General features: G+C 36.6%; 2 protein-coding genes across 5 annotated transcripts; both read right to left on the bottom strand.

Annotated features, from left to right (window-relative positions):
• Window positions 1-642: 642 nt before the first annotated feature.
• On the bottom strand, window positions 643-6,963 carry LOC102661106 (protein MAINTENANCE OF MERISTEMS). 4 transcript variants are annotated; one of them, XM_041012470.1, is made up of 6 exons: window positions 6,799-6,963; window positions 5,038-6,680; window positions 2,492-2,866; window positions 1,719-2,378; window positions 986-1,615; window positions 643-877 (listed from the first exon to the last, which is right to left on the bottom strand). In XM_041012470.1, exons 4-6 carry the CDS (start codon window positions 1,788-1,790, stop codon window positions 824-826), a joined length of 756 nt encoding a protein of 251 aa, XP_040868404.1. In that variant the 5' UTR covers window positions 1,791-2,378; window positions 2,492-2,866; window positions 5,038-6,680; window positions 6,799-6,963; the 3' UTR covers window positions 643-823. The 4 variants fall into 4 exon arrangements, 3 of the variants coding, with proteins under 3 accessions (XP_040868404.1, XP_040868406.1, XP_040868405.1); XM_041012472.1 differs by having other exon boundaries at window positions 643-899; XM_041012471.1 differs by having other exon boundaries at window positions 643-902.
• A 147-nt stretch (window positions 6,964-7,110) lies between these two features.
• On the bottom strand, window positions 7,111-10,875 carry LOC548006 (mitochondrial phosphate transporter). The gene is given in 6 exon segments (NM_001250375.1): window positions 7,111-7,535; window positions 7,628-7,752; window positions 7,847-8,061; window positions 8,981-9,024; window positions 9,152-9,513; window positions 10,407-10,875. Coding segments are annotated over 6 exon segments (1,128 nt in total). The 5' UTR covers window positions 10,722-10,875; the 3' UTR covers window positions 7,111-7,468.
• Window positions 10,876-24,065: the final 13,190 nt, after the last annotated feature.

Consider the following 24,065-nt stretch of genomic DNA (forward strand, 5'->3'; position numbering starts at 1 on the left):
GTGTCCACAAATAATTCAAAATTAGATTCATTAAATTAGTTGTAAGGCTCAAGATTTTGTGGTTCTTAATAAATTTAATCCAATCAAAAAGTTGTGTTTAAAAGTGTGTGTTATAAAATTTTCTAACTAGAAATATCTAGTTTTTACTCTTTAAACATCTTAAATAAATCTCACTATAACCCGTCATTATTTTTACTCTTGACAACTTGAACAAATTACCACTCTTAGCCAATAATTTTCAAAAAGGTTATTAATACAAACCCCACACATAATCTCTCAACCTTATGTTTTGATATCGTAGCATTTCTTAAAGGTACAAATATATTGACCCACATAAAATATTTAAGCATTGATACTTAGATAACTACATCATGCTTCCCACACTCTAATTAAACATTCTCCCTTAGCACCACATATTTTATTAAAATAAAATATTTTTTAGTCTCGTAAAATAAAATATAAATGTTACGCCTAATTATAAAATTATAAAATATAAATATGGATTTTTATCTGAGGAGAGAAATTAAAAAAAACTTTTTTTTTTAATTTGATAGAATAAAATTATAAAAATTTAGAAGCTAGATTACGCAAAGGGAATACACAATCAATGGAAATAAATAAAACTAATATTACTAATGGAAATAAATAAAACCAACATTACTAATGAAATGGGTTCAAGTACAATATCTGTATATACATCGAATATCAATATAAAATGTAAATAATCTACGCTTGGTCCGTGCGCCGCCTGCGTCGAGACCTAATATATACTAGATGGTCTTGTGTAACACTCCTGGTCATCCTGAGGCATTCTTCGATCACCTCATGTGTCGATGAGCCTGGCTTGACCACCCCTAAGCTCAGATGGCGCTCCAACCTCTCAACAATCCCATGGCAAACTTCTTGTTAAATATAAAACAAACAGATCACACATATTATTATGAAAATATTGACGTAAATGATGTAAATTATTAGTATTACTTACCACTGCATGTTTAGGCTCCTCCACAACGGGCCTCGCAGATGTCGACGGTGCTCCTGGCTCTGGCACGTGAGGGATATCTGTCTGTGGGGCCTGAGGGATGACTCGGGGTTGCGGAGCATGACCATCTGGCAGAGGATCTGATGCCTGGTCTGATGTCATGAAAGGATGCGAGATGCGAAAGAACCAGTCCATGTAGTCACTGACACACTGACCTGACACAGTGCAAACCTCACCAGCTGGAACCATATGATCCGAGTAGTGAATCCACCTGTCGTGTATATCATCATATGACACCCATGAATCGACAGGCGGAGCAGGAATGGTCTGGGTGTATCCAACCTGCCGCACGACCCTCTCTGGTCGATAATACACAGCAACGGGCCCCCAGCCCAGGAGACCGGAATAGAATGAAATCAAATGGAAGTCCCAGACTAGTCGGTGCTCCCCATATGGGATCCAACAGACATCCAAAATCCAGAGTTGGTCCAGGCGCTCCCTGTACGCCGGTGTACATATGCTCTTCATGGTCTTCTTCGTCGCAATCCACCTACAGGCACGCGGTGAATCCTCGTAGTAGTCCTGATCAGCAGTGGACTCCGCGACTGAGGGAAAGTGCTCGTATATCCAACACTACAGAGGTAACATCAAAATGATAAACATTAATAATGAAAGTCTAACAAAATTTAAAGTTAAACATTGTTGAACCTCAACGAATGAAAAACATGTTTGTTACCTGCAGCAATGTGATGTAACTGTCAAGCTGTCGGCTGCTGCTGATAGAGGCATCGTTCATCTGGTCGTACATATGCACCAGCGCAGCTACTCCCCAAGCGTACCTCCCGGTCTAACTGAGGTCACGAAGGGCCTCCAAATATACAACATGCACATTGGTTGCACTCTTGTTAGCAAACAGAGTGCAACCCAGAAGATGAAGAAGATATGCGCGAGCCGCAGTTGTCCAATGACCTGCCTGGCATCGGCGCTCGTAGATATCATATACCCATTGCAGGCGTACGTACGGTCCACGACACTGCCTTGTCTCAGCCCTGACAGCCTCTGCAGAGACCATCAATAAGTCCACCAACATCTGAATTGCATCATCTACATGCAAGGGCTGAAAGGCGTGCAAGTCGCCAACCACGGGCAGATGCAGAAGTGATGAGACGTCGTCCAGCATGATCGTCACCTCTCTCACAGGGAGATGGAAACTAGACATCTCCCGGTGCCACCGCTCGACAAACGAGGACAAAATTGTCCTATCGCCAGTATCTACCGAACATGCGATCAGAGGACTTAGTCCTGTCCCAGCAACTAGTCCCTCAATGGCAGGGACAGACCTGCCTAAAGTATGGACCTTCCTCCCGTGAGAGGATAACTTCAACTCAGGACGCTCCTGAATTGAAGTATAAAAGAACGCAAAATTTGTTAAAATCATCATTTAAAGGAAAATTAATTTCAATCATAAAGTATAATTAACAAGTAACTAAAAATAAATATTATAAATACCTCTCTCGTCCATACGCTACAAGCAACGTGATCCGCATACTGGGTCAACACGAATAGGTCGTTCGGACCACCCGGAAATCCCTCATGCTCATTCTCAGCAGCCTGCGCACCTGTGTCTAGAGGAATGTCTGCACCAGTGTCCTCTACATCAGCTGGTGCCATCAGGTCATCCGAAAATACATCAGCCTCTACATCTGGCGCAGGGACCACTGGCTCATCGTGCGCAGCAGTCATAAGTACTCGCTGCCTTCGTGCAGATGCGGTAGGTCGTCGACGCTGCAGAGCATCATCATAATCATCACGATTTCCTCTACCCACACCTCTGCAAGTAACGTGACCTAAGGCACAACCTAATCCTCTGGCCCTAACCATGATCTGCAAATCAGTACCGTAAATTTCATCACTGATTTCATTCACTCAAATTTCATTGCTCTAACGCAAATTTCATCTACTCAAACTCACACAAGTTGTCGGGATTGCATTGAGGAATGTGTATGCAAAGCTGCTTGGAACAAGGTCAAAACTTCCATAGACACTCTCATAACTTCCATGGACACTCTGGAATGTATTTTCTTTTTGGCTTTCGGAATGATTAATTTGAAAGGTCAAAAAAATTCTAGAAAGAGTACAGAAAACAATTGGGAAGTGCAAGAAGCAACAACCCTTGACATGGGACGAGTGAGGACATTTCTACCTAGGCCATTCTTAGTTAACCTAAATACCTAGCAAAATTGATTAGTCCAACCCAATCTTAACTTTCATCCTACGGTTGTCAATATTGCCCAAAACAAAAAACCATCATGCAATGTATCATTGTATTGAACAAACATGTTTCTATTGGATTGTGATTGTTTCAAAGAATTAAGCAACAAGTATTTTTACTCTTTTTCATCAATAATTAGCTTAAACTTATACCTATAATATGTGGTTAAAATTTTGATTGAGTCATTATCCACTGCTCACAAATCTCTAGTCATGTGGAAACCAACGATTATCTTGGTGCGTAGATTGATTTTCCATATCTTAAACCATTCTCTACCATGCCATTGCCATTATCAGAGAATCAATGTTGATATATATCATTTTAACATATATATTTTTTGTTGCACAGATCCTGTGAGAATGATTGCTAGAACGAACATTTGGTCATACATAGCGTAGAAGAATTATTATTATTGGGAAGCAATTGCAATAGCCGTAGCGAACATGGAGATGTCTTTGCAACTAAACTGCAAAATGACATTCGTCAATAAAATAACTTTTTTGGGGTTTAGAGCTGGATTGTTCTTCCCTACCACTAGCCAATGCCACCCGACTAGTTACTCTCCCAATTCATCCTACAATTGTTTTCTTTTTCATTTATTTTTAAACTTGATGTTGTATTTCACCTTCATCAAGTAACGATCATAATTTCATTCAGGCAACTGTTAATCAATATCCTATATTCTTATTAAAAAAATGTTATTAACATACTCTCAACTGTAATTTTTAATATATTTTCAACATGATGCTTACACCATAATTATGGGTTATGTTAATGTGCTTATGCTTTTAGACATCTTAATTAATATAACAGAATTAATCTTTCTTTTTTTACCATGGCGATGTCAATTCAAGGCTGGTTGGCGCTCTATTTGCATCAATGCTAGTGCAGGTTTATTAGCTATCCTTGTTCTAATTTTTTATACTTGTTATGCCATATGATTGATCCTGTCCACCTCGCTCTGTTCAAGTTTGTATAATTGAGCTATATCTTTTGGTTTAAAAAAAATAGAACACATTAAATTCCTTCTATCAGTATGTACTTTAACTTCCATAGACACTCTCGTAGCTTTTCCAATAGCTGATACATAAATCCATTCTGGATTCAAGAAATAAATTCATTTCATTTTACATTCCTATTTTCTTCTATGAATATTTATAAAATACATTATCTGAATAGTGCTTAACTAGTTTTTTTTAGTCACCAATTCAGCATTCAATCCTGAATTCAAGTTCAAGGGGTATAAGGTTAGACAAATGAAACTATAGCTAAGGGTATAAGGTTCATCCAAAGTAATGGCACCTTGGATGAAACCTATGAACCATACATAAACAAAGCCAAGAATTCAAGTTCAAGGGGTGATGTCATTTTGGCAGTAGGTGCATTAGGTAGTCCCCAACTTATGATGCTAAGTGACAATTATGTAAGGCAATTACATTTTTGCATTAAATCCAATTGAAACAATTGATATTCTCCAAAATGACACTATTTATCAAATATTTAGCATAGATTCAAAGGTGATCCTAATAACCAAAATTCCTAATTTCAAAAAAAAAAAACTCACTATTTATCAAATATTCAGCAATTTTTAAAATTAAGATTGAAGTTTCCTGATCAACATGATCCGTAAACTATCTTCGAGTAATTTACGAATCATGTTGATCCGAAAGCATCATCCAGATCAACTTGATTCGGAAGATGCTTACGGATCAACATGATCCGTAAACTACTCGAAACATCCCTACTCCGACAACAATGGCGGAAACATGGTTACGACGCTTACCTCGACAGTGGACGGTGACGACGCTCCCTCGACGGTGGACAGTGGTGTTGCTCTTCACGAAAACCTCCTCAATGCACCTCGCAACCTCTTCATGACAAGCTCCTCTTCACGGCAACAATGGTTCGTGGCTGAAGAAGAAGAACAACCTTTCCCGACAATGGTGACAAATGGAGACGCCGGTGAGGTCAGCAAAAAAATACGAAAATGACTGAGGTGAGGAAGAAGAAGAACGAAACGGTCTGAGGAAGAAGAAGAAGGAATCGGTCTGAGGAAGAAGAAGAAGGAAACAGTGTGAGGAAGAAGAAACCGAAATGCAGCAAGAGAAACAAAATAGCGGGAGAGAAAGTCATGCATTTTTTAAAAAAAATTAAGTCAAGGATATTACGGGCTTTTCACCTCAAGTATTGGGTGCACCAACAAAAATGCTAGGTGCACCTAGCAACACTCTTCAAATTTTCTGTTTGATCCAATCTTTGGTCAAAACAGACTTATGCCTGCCATATATTTTAAAACAAGCCTATTTCGATAATAAATTTCTAAAAGAATCACTCGCATTGAGATTTTAAAATTAAATATTTTGTATATATATATATATATATATATATATATATATATATATATATTACAATTACAACGATTATAACACGTGTAGAAGACTTGCAAAGAAATGAGAAAATGAAAACCAAATCAAATGTTGGTGAAGGGAAAAGGAGAAAAGATAAAACCGTTCTAACTTCTAAGTTGTAACCTCTTTTTTATAGAAAAATAAGATCTCCCATCCAACCAACACGATCATGCCATCAGTAGATGCATCCAATGGCAAGAAATCAAACATCACGGCCACAGAGACCAATGGACATAATCAAGCTGTCAGTAGAAGCCTGTGCAATTTAAATCCAATGGCTCTCACTAGCAGCATATGATTATTTATAAAAAAATTATAAAACAAACTTTAGCCTTAAGGGCCAAGATGCATACAGTTTGAAAAGTAATTGCAGAGGATCTTAAACCATCAAAATCATAAATTCATAAATAGTAGCATATACATCCCACAAGTATTAATGGTGAGAAATGATGACCATCGAAATATTTTCTCTAGCTAAGAAATATTCAGCGCCCACGTTAACACACCATTTAAGCGTGAGACACTCCATATTTGACAAAATTAGTTAAAAATTACTTAAAGTGGAAGTTGGAAAGATAATTGATAGTTGAAAACTGAAAAATCATATTATTGAATCATAAATATGTAATCATAAATGTTTGATAAAATTACATAAAAGATAAAAATAGTTAAATTTTATATTAAATAAAAAATATTAAAAAGAAAAACTAATAAATACTTGAGAACAAAAAAGATAAATATAAAAAAATTAAAAACTAATGTTTTAAAAAAAGCACTTCCAAAAAAGCTAAAAGCTATTAAAAAAAATTTCTCTGTAAAATAAATTTTGCAAGTTAATGAAAAAAACTGAATTCCTCGCTTCCGATATTCATAATCAAATTCATTCGTAGTCCTAATTAAAGTCAACTGAGAACCCACCCGATGGCCTCTTCTCGGAATTGGTTATTTACAAATCCCAGCTCAATGAGCTTGAATCATGTTCTTACCTTCTTAGGGCAGCCAGACCCTTAACCTAAATCTTTTTTTAAAAAAAAAAAAAAAAAAAAAAAGCAAACTGTCAAACGTGTGAATCACACTAACTAAAATTGAAACGCGACCCACAAGCTATCATAAACAGTAATAGAGCTTTGAGTTACCTCGTGGCTTTTGGTGTGCAATCTTAATATATGCATCAGCTCAAAATCATTCAAGACCCAAAAGGAGAAGTCCAGCATATCGATAGGTGACTGGATTCTGTATCGCTTGTAATGGCGGCGCAACAAACTATATTCTCATCATTTTTGCATTTGTCCCAGGAACCAAGGGATGAAATGTCTGGCAGTTCACTCATGAATCTGGCATGATAACAGTCGTTGAAGAGAGCTGATGATAGCAATACAATAAAACGTAATGCAACAAAAAAGATGTATATTTTCCAAACGACAAATAATCAAGTAAAACTAGCGAGTATAAATGATCTCAATCTAGGCATTGCATATGTGTCGGTGCTTATGCACAGACAAGAAAACAAATGTGTTCCCGTTTGACAATTGGCATGTAGAGAACCTAACATGCAAAATTATATCATTCCTACCTACAAAGTTTTCAGCAAGTGGAAGGATGAGAGCAAAACCATCCTCCCAAAAATTCAAAATACTTAAATATAAGAAAAATGGAAACAATGTCTGAACTTTAAAAGAATATTATCCAACCAAGCTTGAGTTCCACTCAAGCAACTTCATTCAGCAGTCCTCTATTTATTTATGGTCCCTATTCACTGGCTTTCTAAGTTTCGTACAACATTGTTGCTTGTCATCATTGGACATTCTATGCCTTTGCTAGCTCAGAACCAGGAGCTGGAGCAGCTGCAGGAGCAGGACCACCAGTGGTTGGCCTGGGAAGGGGGAAAAAATCTCATTAGCACGTCCATGATGAAGGAATGAAAGAATGGAACCCTATCATTGACTAGCAATTGTGTAAACTTACAATCCGACGAAGACTTTGAATGCATCATATATTCCCCATTGGGCTCCAGTAAGAGTTCCAATCATAACAATTCGGAGGGGGAGACCACGCGTAAAGAGACCCCACAAACCAAGCTTCTTCACCGCCTGCATTATATAGTATATAAAATCAAAGAAACTCGTCAAAAACAGATGTAATACAAAACAATGACACTAAACATGCACCAAGTCTGAAACTCACATCACCAACTGTTGCTCCTTTTGCATTGTTCAGAAAAGAGACAAGATTATCAGCAGGATGAGACACAATTGCACAAAGTACACCAGCAACATATCCACCAGCAAAACTGACACCAAGTTGCAGGCTTTTGGTGCACTCATTCTTTGGTGTTGGGATGGCATGCTTATAGATCAGCTCAACAATGGTCTCAAAAGAAGCAAACTTCATCATTGTGTCTGCAAGAAAGAACATTTTTATGTCATACAGGTTTTATTATCAGGTACCAGGACCTTTTATATATCAAGTTATAAGATGTAAATGAAACAAAGCTCAAACTAATACAGCACAAAACATCAAATTTCACCACCAATATTCACAATGACACAGCATCATTTCTCAACAGACAAAATTAAATTTTTAAACTGAGTAAAGAGCACAGAACAAAAATAACAATTCCATATAATGATAAATGCAGCATAAATAAGATTTAAAAAAAACTAAGAAAAACAAACAACTCAAACCAACCATACTTTGCAATATGGAAATGCTGAGTACCAATAATGTGGTATCAATATCATAATATAGTGTAAATAATCAGGGTTTTATAGGCATATGCATCCAAAGTCTACAATAAATGACAACTAATTCCAAGGGAGGAAAAAAAAGGCAACTAATCAGCAACTTCATAAAGAAATTGATAAAGCAGAAACACGATAAGATCATTGAAAAATTTGTACAAAGACAGCAAACAGAATTAAACAACTTATACCCTTCAATCCTAAGCAAGCAAGATTTTGAACTACTCTACAAGGAATTTTCTAAATTTCAACCAAGAAATTAATCTATAGTCATGTTGGTAAATAGAAATCATTGCTAATACTAAATAATAATAAATTTTAACAAAGCAAATAAGCAGACAGGAATATTCAGTTTTTAAATGTGAATTGTAATGCAACAAGGAAGTGCCACACTGGCTCAATCATCAGGGTATGAGAATTTAGTAAACTGAAATATCTAAAAGTTGGAGTACAAACTAAAACACCTCATCTATTCTGGTAACCCAAATGATACTGAACAATGCACAAACATCCAATTCAGTAAGAGGGCACTAAACAGTATAATGAAAACTACAAACTATATGAATGGTCAACTTACATGGAATTTGTCGTCCCCAGAGAGGCACTAACCCCTTGTACAGCCTGAAATCATAAGACACTGCATAAGATGGCATCCTAATCTTAATTCTCAGCATAGATCAACAAAGAAAGATTATAGTACATCCTCTACCAAAAACAATGTAAGAGTTAACAGCATTTGTAAGCATACCCTAAGGTTCCTTCAGATCTGACAAATTTTGGGAGCCCATCAGACAAACCCCTTGCAAAACCAGGCTGAGTTTGGACACGGACCTTCACAGCCTCAAATGGGCAAAGAGCAATATCAGCAATAACCTCAGCAGATGCTGAACCAGCAAGGTAGATCAAGGTCTTGTACTTGCTTGCATACTCTGGGCCAGCAATATCAGAATAGTACTTCTTAAAGAACTCGTAAAATCCAAATTTGCAAGCACCCTGAGCACTATAACCAAGCAAGGTAGGCACCCAGCCACGAAAAAAGCCCCTGAATCCCTGCTCCTTAAGCAAAACTCCAAAACCAGACGAGATGCTCTTGTACTTAGCAGGGTCAATCTGAAATCAATAACCAATTCAAACACAAATCCTAGTAACAACCCCAATTCCAATGCCATGCGCTAGAAATTAACATTAGGATTTGACTCCTCTAAAGTACTTATAAAGTAAGTAATATTCCAACACAACCATAATTCTATGCATGCGCATGTAATATCAAAAGTTGACTTTCTTATCAACACAAACTAAGATTACTTACTTTAGAAGAGTCGGATCCATAACATTACATCACAAATCACAACTAATCATTACAGGTTCAGCACTTCAAGACGGCTCTAATGTAACAATGTGTCAGATGAAGTTTCTCACGCAGAATCACACTCAGCACCTCAACGGATTAAAACTACTGAGGAGCTGAATCCTTAACATTACAACTTACAACACAAATCACGACTATTCACAATTACAGATTCAGCACTTGAACAAAAACAAACTTCCATCTCCTCTAATGTAACGATGAGCCTAACGAAGATTCTCTCGCGGAATCGTGAAACTAGATAATCTAACAGATTTAATCGGAAAAAAAAAACTGCAAAATCATGAAACTAGAAAGACAAGGATAGCACACGTCCGAAACTAGAAATGAAAAATAAAAAAATTGAAATCGAGCTAGAAACGTCAGGAAATACGAGGCGAACGATGCTTCAACTAAACACAACTTCCAAGCGTACCAGATCTAATTAACGAAGACGCGAGAATCACGTCCAAGCCGCAGATCTAAACCATCACGAAGCAAAATAGTAACAAACACAGCACAATCGAGCGGAACGAGAGTTAAATCTAAGCACAGTATGTCAGATCGATATATATATATATATATATATATATATATATATATATATATATATATATATATATAGAGAGAGAGAGAGAGAGAGAGAGAGAGAGAGGACCTGCATATTACACTTGACTAGGTCAAGAGGAGTGACGGTCATGTGAGTGAGGCCACAGCTGAGGATTCCACCGGCGGTGCAGGCGGCGTAGAAGGCGGGGGAGTACAACTCGATCTTGCGTGACTCGCTGGGAGAGGGAATCATGAGGCCACGCGATCCGGCGTCGAGATTGGCCGGCGGCGGGGAGGGAGCGGCGGCGGCGGCAGCGGAGGCGGTGTTGAGCATGTGGTGGAGAGGGAGCGTTTTGGAGGAAGAGGAGTAGATGAAGGAGGGGATCAGGGAGTTGCGACGGGAAGAAGAGTCTGGGAGAGCCATTACGACACACAGAGAAAGAAAGAAAGAAAGAAGGAAGACGCAGACAAAGCAAGGGTCAGAAGCGTCAAAGGAAAGCGAGCGATAGAGAAGGGTAAGGGTCTTTCTCTCTCTCTCTTTCTCTCTCTCTTTCTATCTCCCAATGCTGCGTTTGCTTCCGAGATTTGTGCGCCATTGGCTGCACGTTCGTGCTACTTTATATTGGTTTGGTGGTGCCAATTGTTTTGCGGACAATATGCCCCCGCTAACGTGTCTGAATTACCGTCTTGACACTAGATAATAGGAGAAATGGAAATCTGCTTGCTACTCAACTACTTTGCTTTTGATTTAAAAATCAGAAAGAAAATCCAGAATAAAGTTTGAGAAATACTACAAGCAAATGCTAATTAGGTTATTCGTTAAGAAATTAAATTGAAAAATATTATTAAAATATATAAAATTATACTGATCAGTGATGTTTTTGGTGCTTTCCAAGGAATCTCATAATAAATATTTTATCTTTTAATTGTTTAACCAATTTTCTTAACACATTCATTAATAAAACTCATATTAATGTTCAATTAAGCCCTTTTTATTTTCTTTAAATTTTAACTAATCAAATTATTTGTTGATGATACTTTAAAAAAATTATGTTAGATCTAGTGTTTAATTGTAATGAAATAAAAGAAATGAAATATATATACAAAATTAAGAATTAAATAAAAAAAATTATGATTTAAAAAATGAAGACTAAAATCATAAAAAAATAAAGTGATTAAAATCATAATTCAAAAATTAAAAAAAATATTTTTGACACAAATTTTTGCACTTGAGTCTCTTCTCCATGAATTCTGAACTTGGGCTGCAAACTGCAAATTCCAAAGAATATGTTCCACAGAAGGCCTTTCAGTTGGGTCACCAGAGAGACACCTTACACATATCTCCATTATGGTCATTAAGGATTTGTTTGACGAATGTCACTAGCATCAGAAGAGTAACTAAAACATGTCCCTGTAGGAGTGGAAAGCCTTGAAAGTGCAAAAGAATGTGATTACAAAGCCCATTTAATCTTGACATCTACATAGCTAATAGAAATGATAGTAGAATGGAAGAATTTAAAAATGAAATCATAATAGAAAGAAGAAAAGTATAAACATATTTTTTCCCATGAATACTTCAATTATAATGCAGACCAACCTTTAAACAAGAGAAACATTAAAGCATCAAATTGGTTTTCAGCCTTGATGATAAATTTTATTTTCATCTCATTTCCAAATCCCAAAGAAATAAGATAAACCGGGGTGTACAGTCATTCTCATTTTTAAGACCAATATAATTTTTTCTTTTAAAGTCATTCTCAATTAGCAAAACACTCTAGGTTGTCCTTAATGGTAAAAAAAAATATGAAAAAGTTAACAGGTAATCTATCATGAGGGAGCAGCACTTAGAACAGAAAACTTGAAAGGAAGGATAGACAAAAAGAGGATGTAGATAGTGATCGCAGTAAATCATGAAAGGATAGGCTTTTGGAAATTATACAACCTTTCTGATGACCTGCTGATCGAGCCACTTTAATCGATCCTGCAAGCAGAGAACAACACCCTCAGGCTCGGATCCACCTAACTTGCTACTTCCAGACTCATTAACATCTACAACATCTGCAGCAGAACCGGATGGCTGACTATCCATTTCTGTTGTCCAACTGCCCACATTACATGATGCTTTTACTTGGTTCTTACCTCTACAGATAAGCAGTGCCAAATCAAATTAACATGACAGACTAACCATTGATATTCATCCACCTAAAAGAAACATTACATTATATACTTACCTGTTAGGTGACTTTTGGACTTTGTAATTTAAAAAAGAGTTCCCCTTGTAGTGGTCATTCATCACCATTGAAAACTCAAATTCACCCTCCACCTTAGGGGGCAGAGGAGGGTATTATAGATATGCAATAAAGAACAGCTAAGCTAGCATAGGGAGTGCTCTAACCAAAAGCTAAAGCAAACAAGGCAACAAATAGTAGCAAAAGTTCAAAACACGATCACCATACCATCTGGCCTTGTTTGGCACTTTTCTTTATCTCCAAAATCAGTTTCTTCTCCTGTGACTGCAAATCTTGTCTCTCTCATTCTATTTCTCTAACTGATTTGTCCAACATTCTCTTATTTTCCCGCAAAAGTTCTGAAAGCCACAACTTTATTACAATGACGTACAATGATATCAACAGAGAGTGCATCAGTATATGAACATTACATTGAATACCATCATGTCAACCTAAAAGTGTACACAATGAAGGCTATGTAAAGGTGTTCATCATTTGCACAACTCCTCAACGTGTTACTTTTCATGCTGTCAAAAATACATTGTACTCACACATGATTAAAATTGACGAGTAACTTGAGCAAACTTGATATTATGCCAAAGAAAATGTTAAAATATTAGATGCAAACTTTAATGACATAAGTAAAATTTAAGCAACAGAATCGAAAGAAAAAACACGAAAAAATTAGAATTTTTTATTTTATTTTTCTGAATGAATGTAATGAAATAGTTGAATTATAGGAGGAAACAAAAGAACCTGCGAGAGTTTTCCTCTTTCCAAAGATGAAACTCATGATGCCTTAATCAAAAGAATCAAAAGATGAAACTCAAAGCACGCGAGAAGACGCAAATTGAAATCCGTGTACCTTGAAAATCGAGAGAGGAGGCAGCGATAGGATTTGAGAATGTGGTGTTGGTGGGGGTGGGGGTGGGGGTGGTGCTGGTGCTGTCACACTTGTCCTCACCACCCCATTGGCCTGAAAAAAAGGAAGAAGAAGAAGAAGAAGAAGAAGAAGAAGAAGAAGAATGTTTGTGCTTTCGGTAAGTGTTGTTAAGATTCTTGGGTTTTGGCTTTGGGTGGAATATGCGACACAGGTTTGGTCTTCTGCAGGTGCCGCAACCTAGTTTCATGGGCACGGTGTTCAGAAGAAGCTTCTTTCTGGAGCCAGACATTGCTGTGGTGTCTGTGTTTCCGTGAGTACTTGCTAACATGAAAAAGAAAGAAAGGGAACAGATTGAACAATGAGCTTAGTGTGGCTTTTTTATTTATGGTGATGGCTTGCTAAATGCTAGAAATGAGAGGAGGAGGGTCTTATTGGAAAAGTATGGATGGGCATCCAACATCCAATGAGTCATTATACACATAGTAATAGATAAACGAGAATAAAATATATTATAGATATTATGATGTGATATAATAATAATAATAATAAAATCATGAGTATTTGATTAAGTGTTTAAAAAGTGATACTTATGTATCATGCTTGGTCTTATTAATTGGGTTTGCATGTGACTTAGAGTTAAAAGGTCCTTACAATATGAAGGTTTAATTTATCTCTTTTTAATACTATTTTCTTTAATTGGAATATTCTCATTTCATCATATGAAAGAGGACTGATTGGCAATCCAAAATATCGTTACATTGGAATGAAAGAGATTAGAAAGTTTTGAAGGAAGAGATTACTTTACAAATGATCACTTTTTGATTTTTGGCTTGATTTTGACTTTATATAAACTCTAATATATCATCCTTATTTATAGTAATAATTTTTCCTAAACAAATGGTTAGAATTTTGCCAACTATCACTTAATCCAATGGCTACAAATAATTCTTTAAAATTTTCCTTATAAATACAAACTTACTTACTCATTCTAAAATATTTTATAAGTTACTTTAGGATTATCTTCTACAATAGATCTCTGTATAGAACATTCTTTTAGAATCTTATCTTAACATGTCTTTTAGAATCTTTTAGAACTTGAACTTTTTGATAAAAACCCCAAATCAAGTTTATATTTCAGTATGCTCAAGGTTTAATTTGGCCAATTTTTTTCTTGACATAAAAATTTAGGGAGTAACATGGTGCTTTAATTCAAGGGGAAAAAACTTCCAAATTCAAACAATATTTATAAAAGAACTTATATTATCCTCCTTCTACTTTATTCATCACAATCAATAACCAGACTTTCGCTTAATATATCAGTGAACAAATTAAAAGGAAACTTTTATTATTTAACTTTCTTTAACAGATCCAAAGAATTGTCTGAAGAAGCTAACTTGATTCGAGCAGAGTACAAAAGCATGAGGAACTTTGAAATTAATTTACGTGTCACTTGCAAACTAAAATCTCAAAATTCAGAATTTAGCTAAAGGCTAATTAAGAGATTTTTTTTTCCTAATAAATATGTCCTTACCATCCATAAGGAAATTGATGACTGACTCCACTTATTCAAGTGCCTTTGTCCAAATGTTGTGTCCTTTGCAAGCCTGAACCTCTTAGGAACTGCAATACGGAGATGGCCAAGGACGGAGTTAGATACAAAAAAAGAAATATAGAAAGTAGAAAAGTATATTTGCCCCAATTTTCAAAGTTGTCTGCTCTACTTACGCATCAAACTTTATTAATTGTCTAGCTGACTTTTCTACCCAAACTTACATATATATATAAATATGAGTCTCAAGTATGAAATCTCTCTCTTTCCTCTCAATCACTGATAAGTATTCCATTACAATTAATTGTGCTCTGCACGGGATATATCTACCTAATATCCACCCAATAATGCCTATAAAAGGACAATCCAATGACTGTCTTTGAGTTTATAAGTATATTTTATATTGAAGATTTCAGCTACTCGGATAAAAAAAGGTTCTTAATTAGGTATGTGCTATAACTTAATTTTCAGTATTTAACATTCAAACTCAAATCTTTTTTATCAAACTAAACAATTTTACGCCAATTACTCCTAACTCAAATTCTAAAACCTTCTTCCTATTTCTTTTCACTCCATTTCTACCCAAATAAACAAACATCAATAAAATAACGATTTTCTTAACATGTGAGTGTTTTAAATAGACATAATAATTTGTGGACATTAAAAATTGGTCGTAGTAGTTTTGTTTTTTGGTACAAGAGTTATGAAATACTCTGATATTATTGTTGCATTATAACTGCTAGAATTTTTTAAAATAAAAAAACTAAATTATACACTAACAAATTCCTGAAAAAGGAATATCCTTAACCATCATGTCAAGTAACTCAGCAACATCTTGTACTCTATAAGCCATGAAATATTCAATTTAAGAACTCCAATGGAAGGTTTCACAGCTATTTAAAAATCTAACCTGTCATCAGAACTTGACAATGTCATATCAGAGCCACTGGATGTCCTATAATTAGAACTCAATTCAGCTCTATTGATGATTGCTTTGGAAGAGACATCCTGTGAAACAACAAAAGAAATGGATGAATGATGTACTTAGAAACTAGAAAGTACATAAATATCCTATCATTGGATTTCAAAGACACTCTTTATATACGAGAGGATGTCTTGGCTTTGATTTTCTGCCCCTCTGAGATCTTGAAAGTTATTTACAATTAGTCATAAATATCTTCTAACTAAATCCAGTGATTAAATACGAGTAAATTGTTAGTTGTGCAAGTGTCTTTTACAGCTGATTGAAGATAAACTGGTGTGTATATATGTCTAATTAAGGAGTAGGAAATAATATTATTGAATTATTTACATGAATTATGGAGCAGTTAGTTACCTAGTTTTTCCAAATTAAAATAAAAATAAATAACACTATGGCAGAGAGACTGACAAGTATGTAGCATACCACTAAAGGAGGTATATCTTCTCCATCTTTAAACTTCGACTGTTGCTCAGTAATCTGTTGTTCACACCAGAGAAAGACAGGTACATAGTAATGATAAATCCTAGCCTTTTGAGGCTCTGTAAGGAACAATTCATTAAGCTGAAACAGTCTGCATAGGTACCAGCCATATAACAACCCATTCCTGTACTCATGCCAGAAACAAAGGAACTGTTCTGCAGCCCTGAACTTCCACTAACTACAGGAAGGAAGTGTTGCAATTGCAAATTAAAGATTTAAATAACAGCAGCATCAAAAAAATGTAGTTGATGAAGATGAAAATACAACTCCTAATAAAGTTCATTTCATTTTTCATGCTCTTCTCCTACATCTTCCATCATGAAAATCAATATGTTCTTGCAAGTGGACTCCATTCTTAGCAGTACTATTTGGTGCATCTTCATCTTCATCAGAACCAGTCCCAGGCTGATATCTATCCAAAGCTTCTATTTTGTCATTCTGTTCAACATTCTTAGCATTACTACTCATTAAATTGTGCCATGTTCATCACCTAGAGCTCTTGATGACGCATTTGCCTTTTGACCATGACCCTTGGGAACCCATGAACTTGCAATATGTTAAGGAACTCAAAGGTTTCCTGTAAGTGAAGTAAAATCTCAAAAAATAGCATCCTTATTATATAAAAACTAATGCTGAACCAAACTTCAAGAAAATCACACAGTAGCACCTCGACATGAGAACAAACACATTCACAAACCTGTCATCATTCAAAACTAACTCATCATTTCGAAACCATAACTTCCATCGTTAAGAAGAAGTGTTAGATCGGCAAACTTCACGGCATCTATCATGCCATTGATATCATTCGGACATTCCACAAACTGCAAATTGCACCCGCCTTTGCTTCCCTGACATATGTGATACACAACAATCATCGTTAACCAAGTCCAGAGAAATTCTGAAATACACACATGCATTGATAAACAAATAAAAGCATGGGTATAGAAAAAACAATCACAGACCTGATACGATGGTAATTAGACCTCTCACATCGGGCAAATTATGCTTCATGTAATGCTTAACCAAAAACTTTATCAATAGTGACTTCCCAACCTGAAATCAGAGCAAGATTAGCAACTAATTGCGTTGTGTTGAGTTGAATTCGAGAGAAAGAAAAGAGAATAGAATAATATGCACCTGAGGAGGGCCCTGCACGACAACGACGTAGGGAGCAGGCTCGCCGTAGGAGCGGTCGATGACGGGAGCGTGGAGGCGGCGCTGCTCTTTCTCGACGGCGCGTGATTGCAAGCACTTGGCTTTGTTGGAGGAAGAAAAGGCGAATGCCTTAGGGTTTTGCTTCCTCGGATCCTCAGACGTTATCAGGATTCTACTTCTGCTTCTTCTTAGTCTTCTTCTTTGCTGCTCAGAAAAAAATTGGTTTTCATGTGAATAAAATTTATTTATTATGGCCTTATAGAGACTTGAATTCTTTTATCATTTCCTGAAAACCTTATCTTATTTTTTTTTTACTTTTACCTACATTATGATAAATAATTGTGGGTATAAGTATTTTTTTTTTTACTTTTACCTACACTAATTTATGTGTGTAGACAAAAGTTTCTGTAGGTATATGTCATTTTTTTTTGTAGTGAAGTCTGATTCCCGTCATATGTTTTGATAGCCATGGCAATAGTTGCTTCCATTCTCCATAATCATGAGTATGATTCCTTTCCAAATTCTTGAAGAACCACTGGTTGAAATCAAGGCTCCTAAAATCTGGGAGCAAGTTAATTGTCACCGCAATCATCTCCGAGACCTCCAACACTTTCCTTCAATCTCTAAGTGTAATCAAGTGTAAGGGTTTTTCTTTTACGTTAAAAAACCAAAGGTAGCTAAATTAAAAGCGTCAACTGATGGAGCTTAGTGGATAATGACTTCCTGTGTTCGAGGTCAGGAAATACCTCCAGAAAGAAAGGTGAGAAGATAGTGTTTTAGCTTGCAAATTCTTGTCCCCTTTTCATTGATATCTCACTATTTATAGGCTTACATTAGCTAATAGGATAAGGACAACAATAACAGAATAATAAAAATGAAACAAGCATAACGGAAGCATAACAGAATGGCTAGGCACTAGGGGACGACCACTAACAAATACCACTAACAGATATTGATCCCACTACTAACAGAATTCTGGTGATGGTCTGATCATTTAGTGAATAAACTCTTCCCACCCTTGTGGCCTGTTGATAATTCTTTTGGGCTTGCAATTAACCTTTTAGTCCAGGTTGCTATCAATCCCTATTGCTTTAAGAATCACCTTGTCCTCAAGGTGGTAACTGGCTTGTAACTCAGTCCAACTTTCCCAAGTCGAATTTTCTGGCGGCAAGCCCAACCACTGGACAAGGACACGCAGCTGAGGTGGGTCTGGATTGTCCCACTTATGGTCCAAGATCGTGAGAGGCTCAATGATGGGCTAATTGTCCAAAGTTGTTGGTGGTAATGACTGGTCCGAGGCCATAGGACCTTTGTGGGGCTTCAACAACGAGCAATGGAACACATGGTGGATCTTCGTAGAAGATGGGAGAGCCAACTTGTACACTATTGGGCCCACCCTTTCTATGACCTGATATGGTCCATAGTAGCATTTTCCCAACTTCTGATAGTTGTTTCCAACCAGAGAAGTCTGTCGGTAGGGTCGTAGTTTCACGTAGACCCAATCACCAACGGAGAAGGAGAAGTCCGAGTGGTGGCTATCGGCAGACCTCGTCATCTTCTCCTGGGCACGCTCTTGTTTTCTCCTGAGGAGTATGAACATATCCTGTCAAGAAGTAAGCAGGAAATCGGCTGCCTCCATAGATGAGGAGTCGATATATAATTGGGAATACTGAGCGGCAGTTTACCATAGGTGACCTCATATGGCGACAAGTTGGTGGCAGAATGGCATGAGGTGTTATAACACCATTCAGTAAGACATAAAAACTCTCCCCACTAGGAAGGTTTATGGTGCACGAAGCTGTGCAGGTATTGTTCCACCACACGGTTAAGCACCTCGATCTGGCTGTCACTCTAGGGGTGATAGGTCGTGCTCATACGCAATTTAGTGTCGTTGATCTTGAATAGCTCGTGCCAGAATCGGCTCATGAAGATAGGTCTCTGTTAGAGATCAAGCTCCTGGGAAATCCATGGAGCTTGCAAACGATCTTGATTAAAAGTTGGGCCACTTTATGTGCTGTGAAGTGAGTGGTAAGCATGCCAAAATGAGCACCCTTCGAAAAATGATCAGCAATTGTCGGGATGACGATGGCGTCCTAGTAATTGGGAAGCCCAGTGATAAAATCGAGGGCTATGTCCTCCCATGGGCTCGACGGAGGAGGAATTGGTTGAAGCAAGCCGACAGGCCTCTGTGAGACGTATTTGGTTTGTTGGCAATCTGAACATTGTGTGATGTACTACCAGATGTCTTGTTTCATGCCGGTCTAGAAGAAGTTTTGCTGAAGGCGACTCAAGGTTTTTGTCAAACCTATGTGGCCACTAAGAGGAGACTTATGATATTCCTCCAGCAATAATGTGACAAATGAGCTTCCTTTGTTTAGCCAAATGTGTCCTTTGTAGAGGAGAAGGTCGTCCCTAATTTTGAATTTAGGGTTGTTCTATGGCTCGTTGCAAACAAAATTGAATAACGAGGTGCATTCCTCTGTTTGGAATAGCTCGCGCTTGAGGTCATCAAAGAACTGAAAATGGGGCACTGTTAGAATCCAGAAAGCCTCTGGCGATGGTTCATGAATGCGCAAAAAGGCATCAACCACAACGTTGTTATGTTCTACCTTGTATTGGATAGTATAATCATACCTCAATAGCTTGGTGAGGTAAATATGTTGCTCTGGTGTTTGAATGGGCTGGGTCATTAACTCGCGCAAGCTCTTATGATCCGTCAAGATGACGAAAGAGTGGCCCAATAGATAATGGCACCAACATTTCACGGCGGCCGTAATCGCGTGTAACTCGCGAATATAAGTGGAAGAACACAACAACTTTGGGAAAAATTGCTTGCTAAAGTAAGCAATTGGATGACCCCTTTGCATCAACACAACACCCATTCCCATACCAAAAGCATTAGTCTCCAGAACGAACGAAATATTGAAATCGGGGAGGGATAGTACCGATGTCTGAGTCATCACCCTTTTGAGGGTGTCGAAGGTCGTTTGAGCATCAGGGGACCAGGCGTGACACCATTTCAGCTGGGGTAAGCTTTTTGAAAGTTGTTTTTGGTGGGTCTGGAAGGAAGGGATGGAGTTGTGGTAAGGGTAAAGAAGAAATGGGAGATGGCGGGAGGGAAGGGGGGGGGGGGCGATGGCGAGAATGATGACAGGAGTCATTGAACTTGTCCTCCTGCAACTTGGCAAGGGCAGCAGCCTGAACCAAGGACAATGGTTGAAGGGCGAGGACATCCCGACAAATGTTCGACGAAAGACCGAAAATAAAATAGCTTAGGAGGAATGGCGAAGGGAGGTCGACAATACAGTTGGCAAAGGCTTCAAACTCGAAAAGGTAGGCATTAACTGAGCCCTGCTAAGTGAGTTTGAAGAGTGTGCCACGGGGGTCATCGTAGAAGGAAGGTGCAAAACGCATCTCCAAAGCTTGAAGAAAACCAGACCAAGAGGGCAGTTAATCGTTACGGAACATCCATTGAAACCAGCTGAAGGTTGGCCCGTCAAGGTAGAAAGAGGCGACTTGGAGTTGTTCGTCGTTAGGGGTACCATGGTAGTAAAAAAATTGACTAATCTTGAATATCCAAGACATGGCATCAATCCCGTCGAAGCGAGGAACCTTAAGGTTCATACGGGGAGGTGGGGGCCGCAATGAACGGAGAGGTGAAGCTATTTCCAGGGTGTGAAGACAAGAAATAACCTCGTCCAATTTTGGAATGGATGAAGCTCTATGTGGAGGTGAATGCGCTTTGGTTCTAGGTCAAGAGGGTCACAACCTCCTCGACGCAAGACAAGGAATGAGAACGAGTATTACTGGCCATGGGGAGGGATCAATGAAAGCACCAAATGATGGAGCTCAGTGGATAATGGCTTCCTATATTCGAGGTCAGGAAATACCTCCAAAAAGAAAGGTGAGAAGATAGTGTTTTAGCTTGCAAATTCTTGTCCCTTTTTCATTGATATCTCACTATTTATAGGCCTACATGAGCTAATAGGATAAGGACAACAATAACAGAATAATAAAAACAAAATAAGCATCACGGAAGCATAATAGAATGGCTAGGCACTAGGGGACAACCACTAACAAATACCACTAATAGATATTTATCCCACTACTAACAGAATTTTGGTGATGGTCCGATCATTTAGTGAATAAACTCTTCCCACCCTTGTGACCTTTTGATAATTCTTTTGGGCCTGCGATTAACCTCTGAGTCTAGGTTGCTATCATTAGCTTTTTTTTTTTTATCAAAGTATTATCTTTTGTTTTTTTACATAGTGGTGTCTAATAACTAAAAGTATTTTATTAGAATAAAAAAATTAATTTAGTTTTTAGTTTTTATGTAGAAACCTTGAAAGACAAGAAAAAAAACACATAGGAGAGTCTTACTGATAAATGTCTTAAAGACACAGGTTAAATTTTTTTTAAAAAAAAATTATTATGAAAACAATATAAAAATATACAAAAATTGTAATACTAGGTGTTTTAAGTCATTTTATTTTAAAATAAAATGCATTGATAAAATAAAACGCTCAGTATTTTACAACAACCAAAATAAAACGTCCAATATTAGACATCACCATTTTTTTTACTTTTATATAAAATTATAACGAACAAATTAAATAATTGTAATGTGATATTCTTAATAAATATAATTTTGTTAATAATATAATACCATAAAATAATAATATAATTTCTTAAATGAAAATAGTTGTATGAGTTATTTTTATTCTTATTAAAAAAATTAACACAGCCTAAAGTTTTGTGAAATTATACTAACTTTTGCTTTTTTAACGTTTCAAGCAACCCCTAAATTGTTCAAAGATGCAAGCATGTTGGATCGAAGCAGACCTTTGGAATCAGATCTCCCCATTGATGGATCAAGTTGATAGCTTCTATGATTTTGTGTTTAAGCTTCTACTTTCTATCCCTGAAAGCTAAAGTACTAAGTGCATGTGTGATGCTCAAATGTAACGTGGACACAACTTTTTTTTTTAAGCTAATGGGAAGATGGGCGTGGGGATGTGCTTAGGTGATGAATGGGGTGTTTTAATTTAAAGGAGCTCGTGTGCTCTGCATGGACTTTTTGGCCCAAGTTCATGAAGATGAAGCCCTAGCTTTTTTTCGAAGCTATTAGTTGGCTTAAGAATAAACTCCTAAAAGACATTATCATAGAGGTTTACTGTCAGAAGATTACCTTGTCACTGGCACAAGGCAAAGAAGACATATGTTTTTGGTTGCATCATGAAGAAGAGTCGTGATCAATTGAAGTCTCTCCCAAACTATAGAGCTTGCTTTGTTAGGAGACAAGCCAATTTAGTGGCTCATGGCTTAGTTAGGGTTTCTAGATTTTGGTCTTCATAATTTTTATCAACTTCCTATTTGTATTGTTGACCAATTCTTGAAAGAAATAACATGAGTTGGTGTTCTAAAAAAAATGTTTCAAGCAACCTCTTTTATTGAAGAACATGATATAATATTTTTCAAACAATTAAAAAATTTAATATAATATATAATGGGTATCATTGTAAAATTTTTCAAATAATTTAATAGTTAACGCTGAGATAGAAAAAATAAGCAGATTTTGTTAATCTCACCAAACAGAAAGTAGGGAATGTAACTATTGTAATTTACTCTAGTAAAAATTAAATTTATCACTTCACGTAAATTCTCGCAATTGAATGTAATTATAATGGCTTAAATGATCATATCGGTAGTATAAACCATCTCGAGGATTTCCTCTTGGAAGCATATTCTAAGATTTTATTTTTCATTGGAATGCTCAATTGTGGTGCATCTGTAATTAAAACAAGAATGAATGGCATTTGTTGCATATGTTGTAAAGACTAAAAAGAGGGACGAGTCGAGGGCGGTGGTAATGTGGTATATACCATAGACTATATTCTTTCCGCCATAATGTTGGAATCATCAATCGCCACTATCTTGCCATTCTTATATTTTAATTTAATCTTTATTGACAATATATACCTTAATGTATTCTCTTCATTTGTCAAGACACGCAACCGTAATATTGGTTAACCATTAACATTTTTTTATAGTAATATCAAATCATTAAATATTTTTTTTAAAAAAATATGTTAATTTTTGGGACACGCCTTCTCTGCCTAATTTCTTGTCTATAATTTTTTTTGCTGACCTCAAGGACAACAACCCAAGCTAAAAAGTAAAAACCTCTATAAAAAGAAACACTAACAGTGTTTTTTACTTACTTAATGTTGATTTTCGTGTTTTTGGTTTCTTTCCTGATTTTGTATCTTTGATGTTGTTCCCTAACTTCTTGCCTATTGGTGTAATGTTTCCTGGACCTTAGTTTCATTTTTTAATGTAACAGAAAAATAAAATAAAAATAACCTAAATTTCTTTCAATTTTTTTTAATAATATTTAACATTTAAATTAATCTATTTTTATTAAAGTTTGATTTTAGGTGAAAATAATTTTTAATCAGATTTTACTTACCCCTCGATCAAATTTCAGA

This window comes from Glycine max, chromosome 19 (assembly GCF_000004515.6).
Source record: "Glycine max cultivar Williams 82 chromosome 19, Glycine_max_v4.0, whole genome shotgun sequence".
NCBI lineage: Eukaryota > Viridiplantae > Streptophyta > Magnoliopsida > Fabales > Fabaceae > Glycine > Glycine max.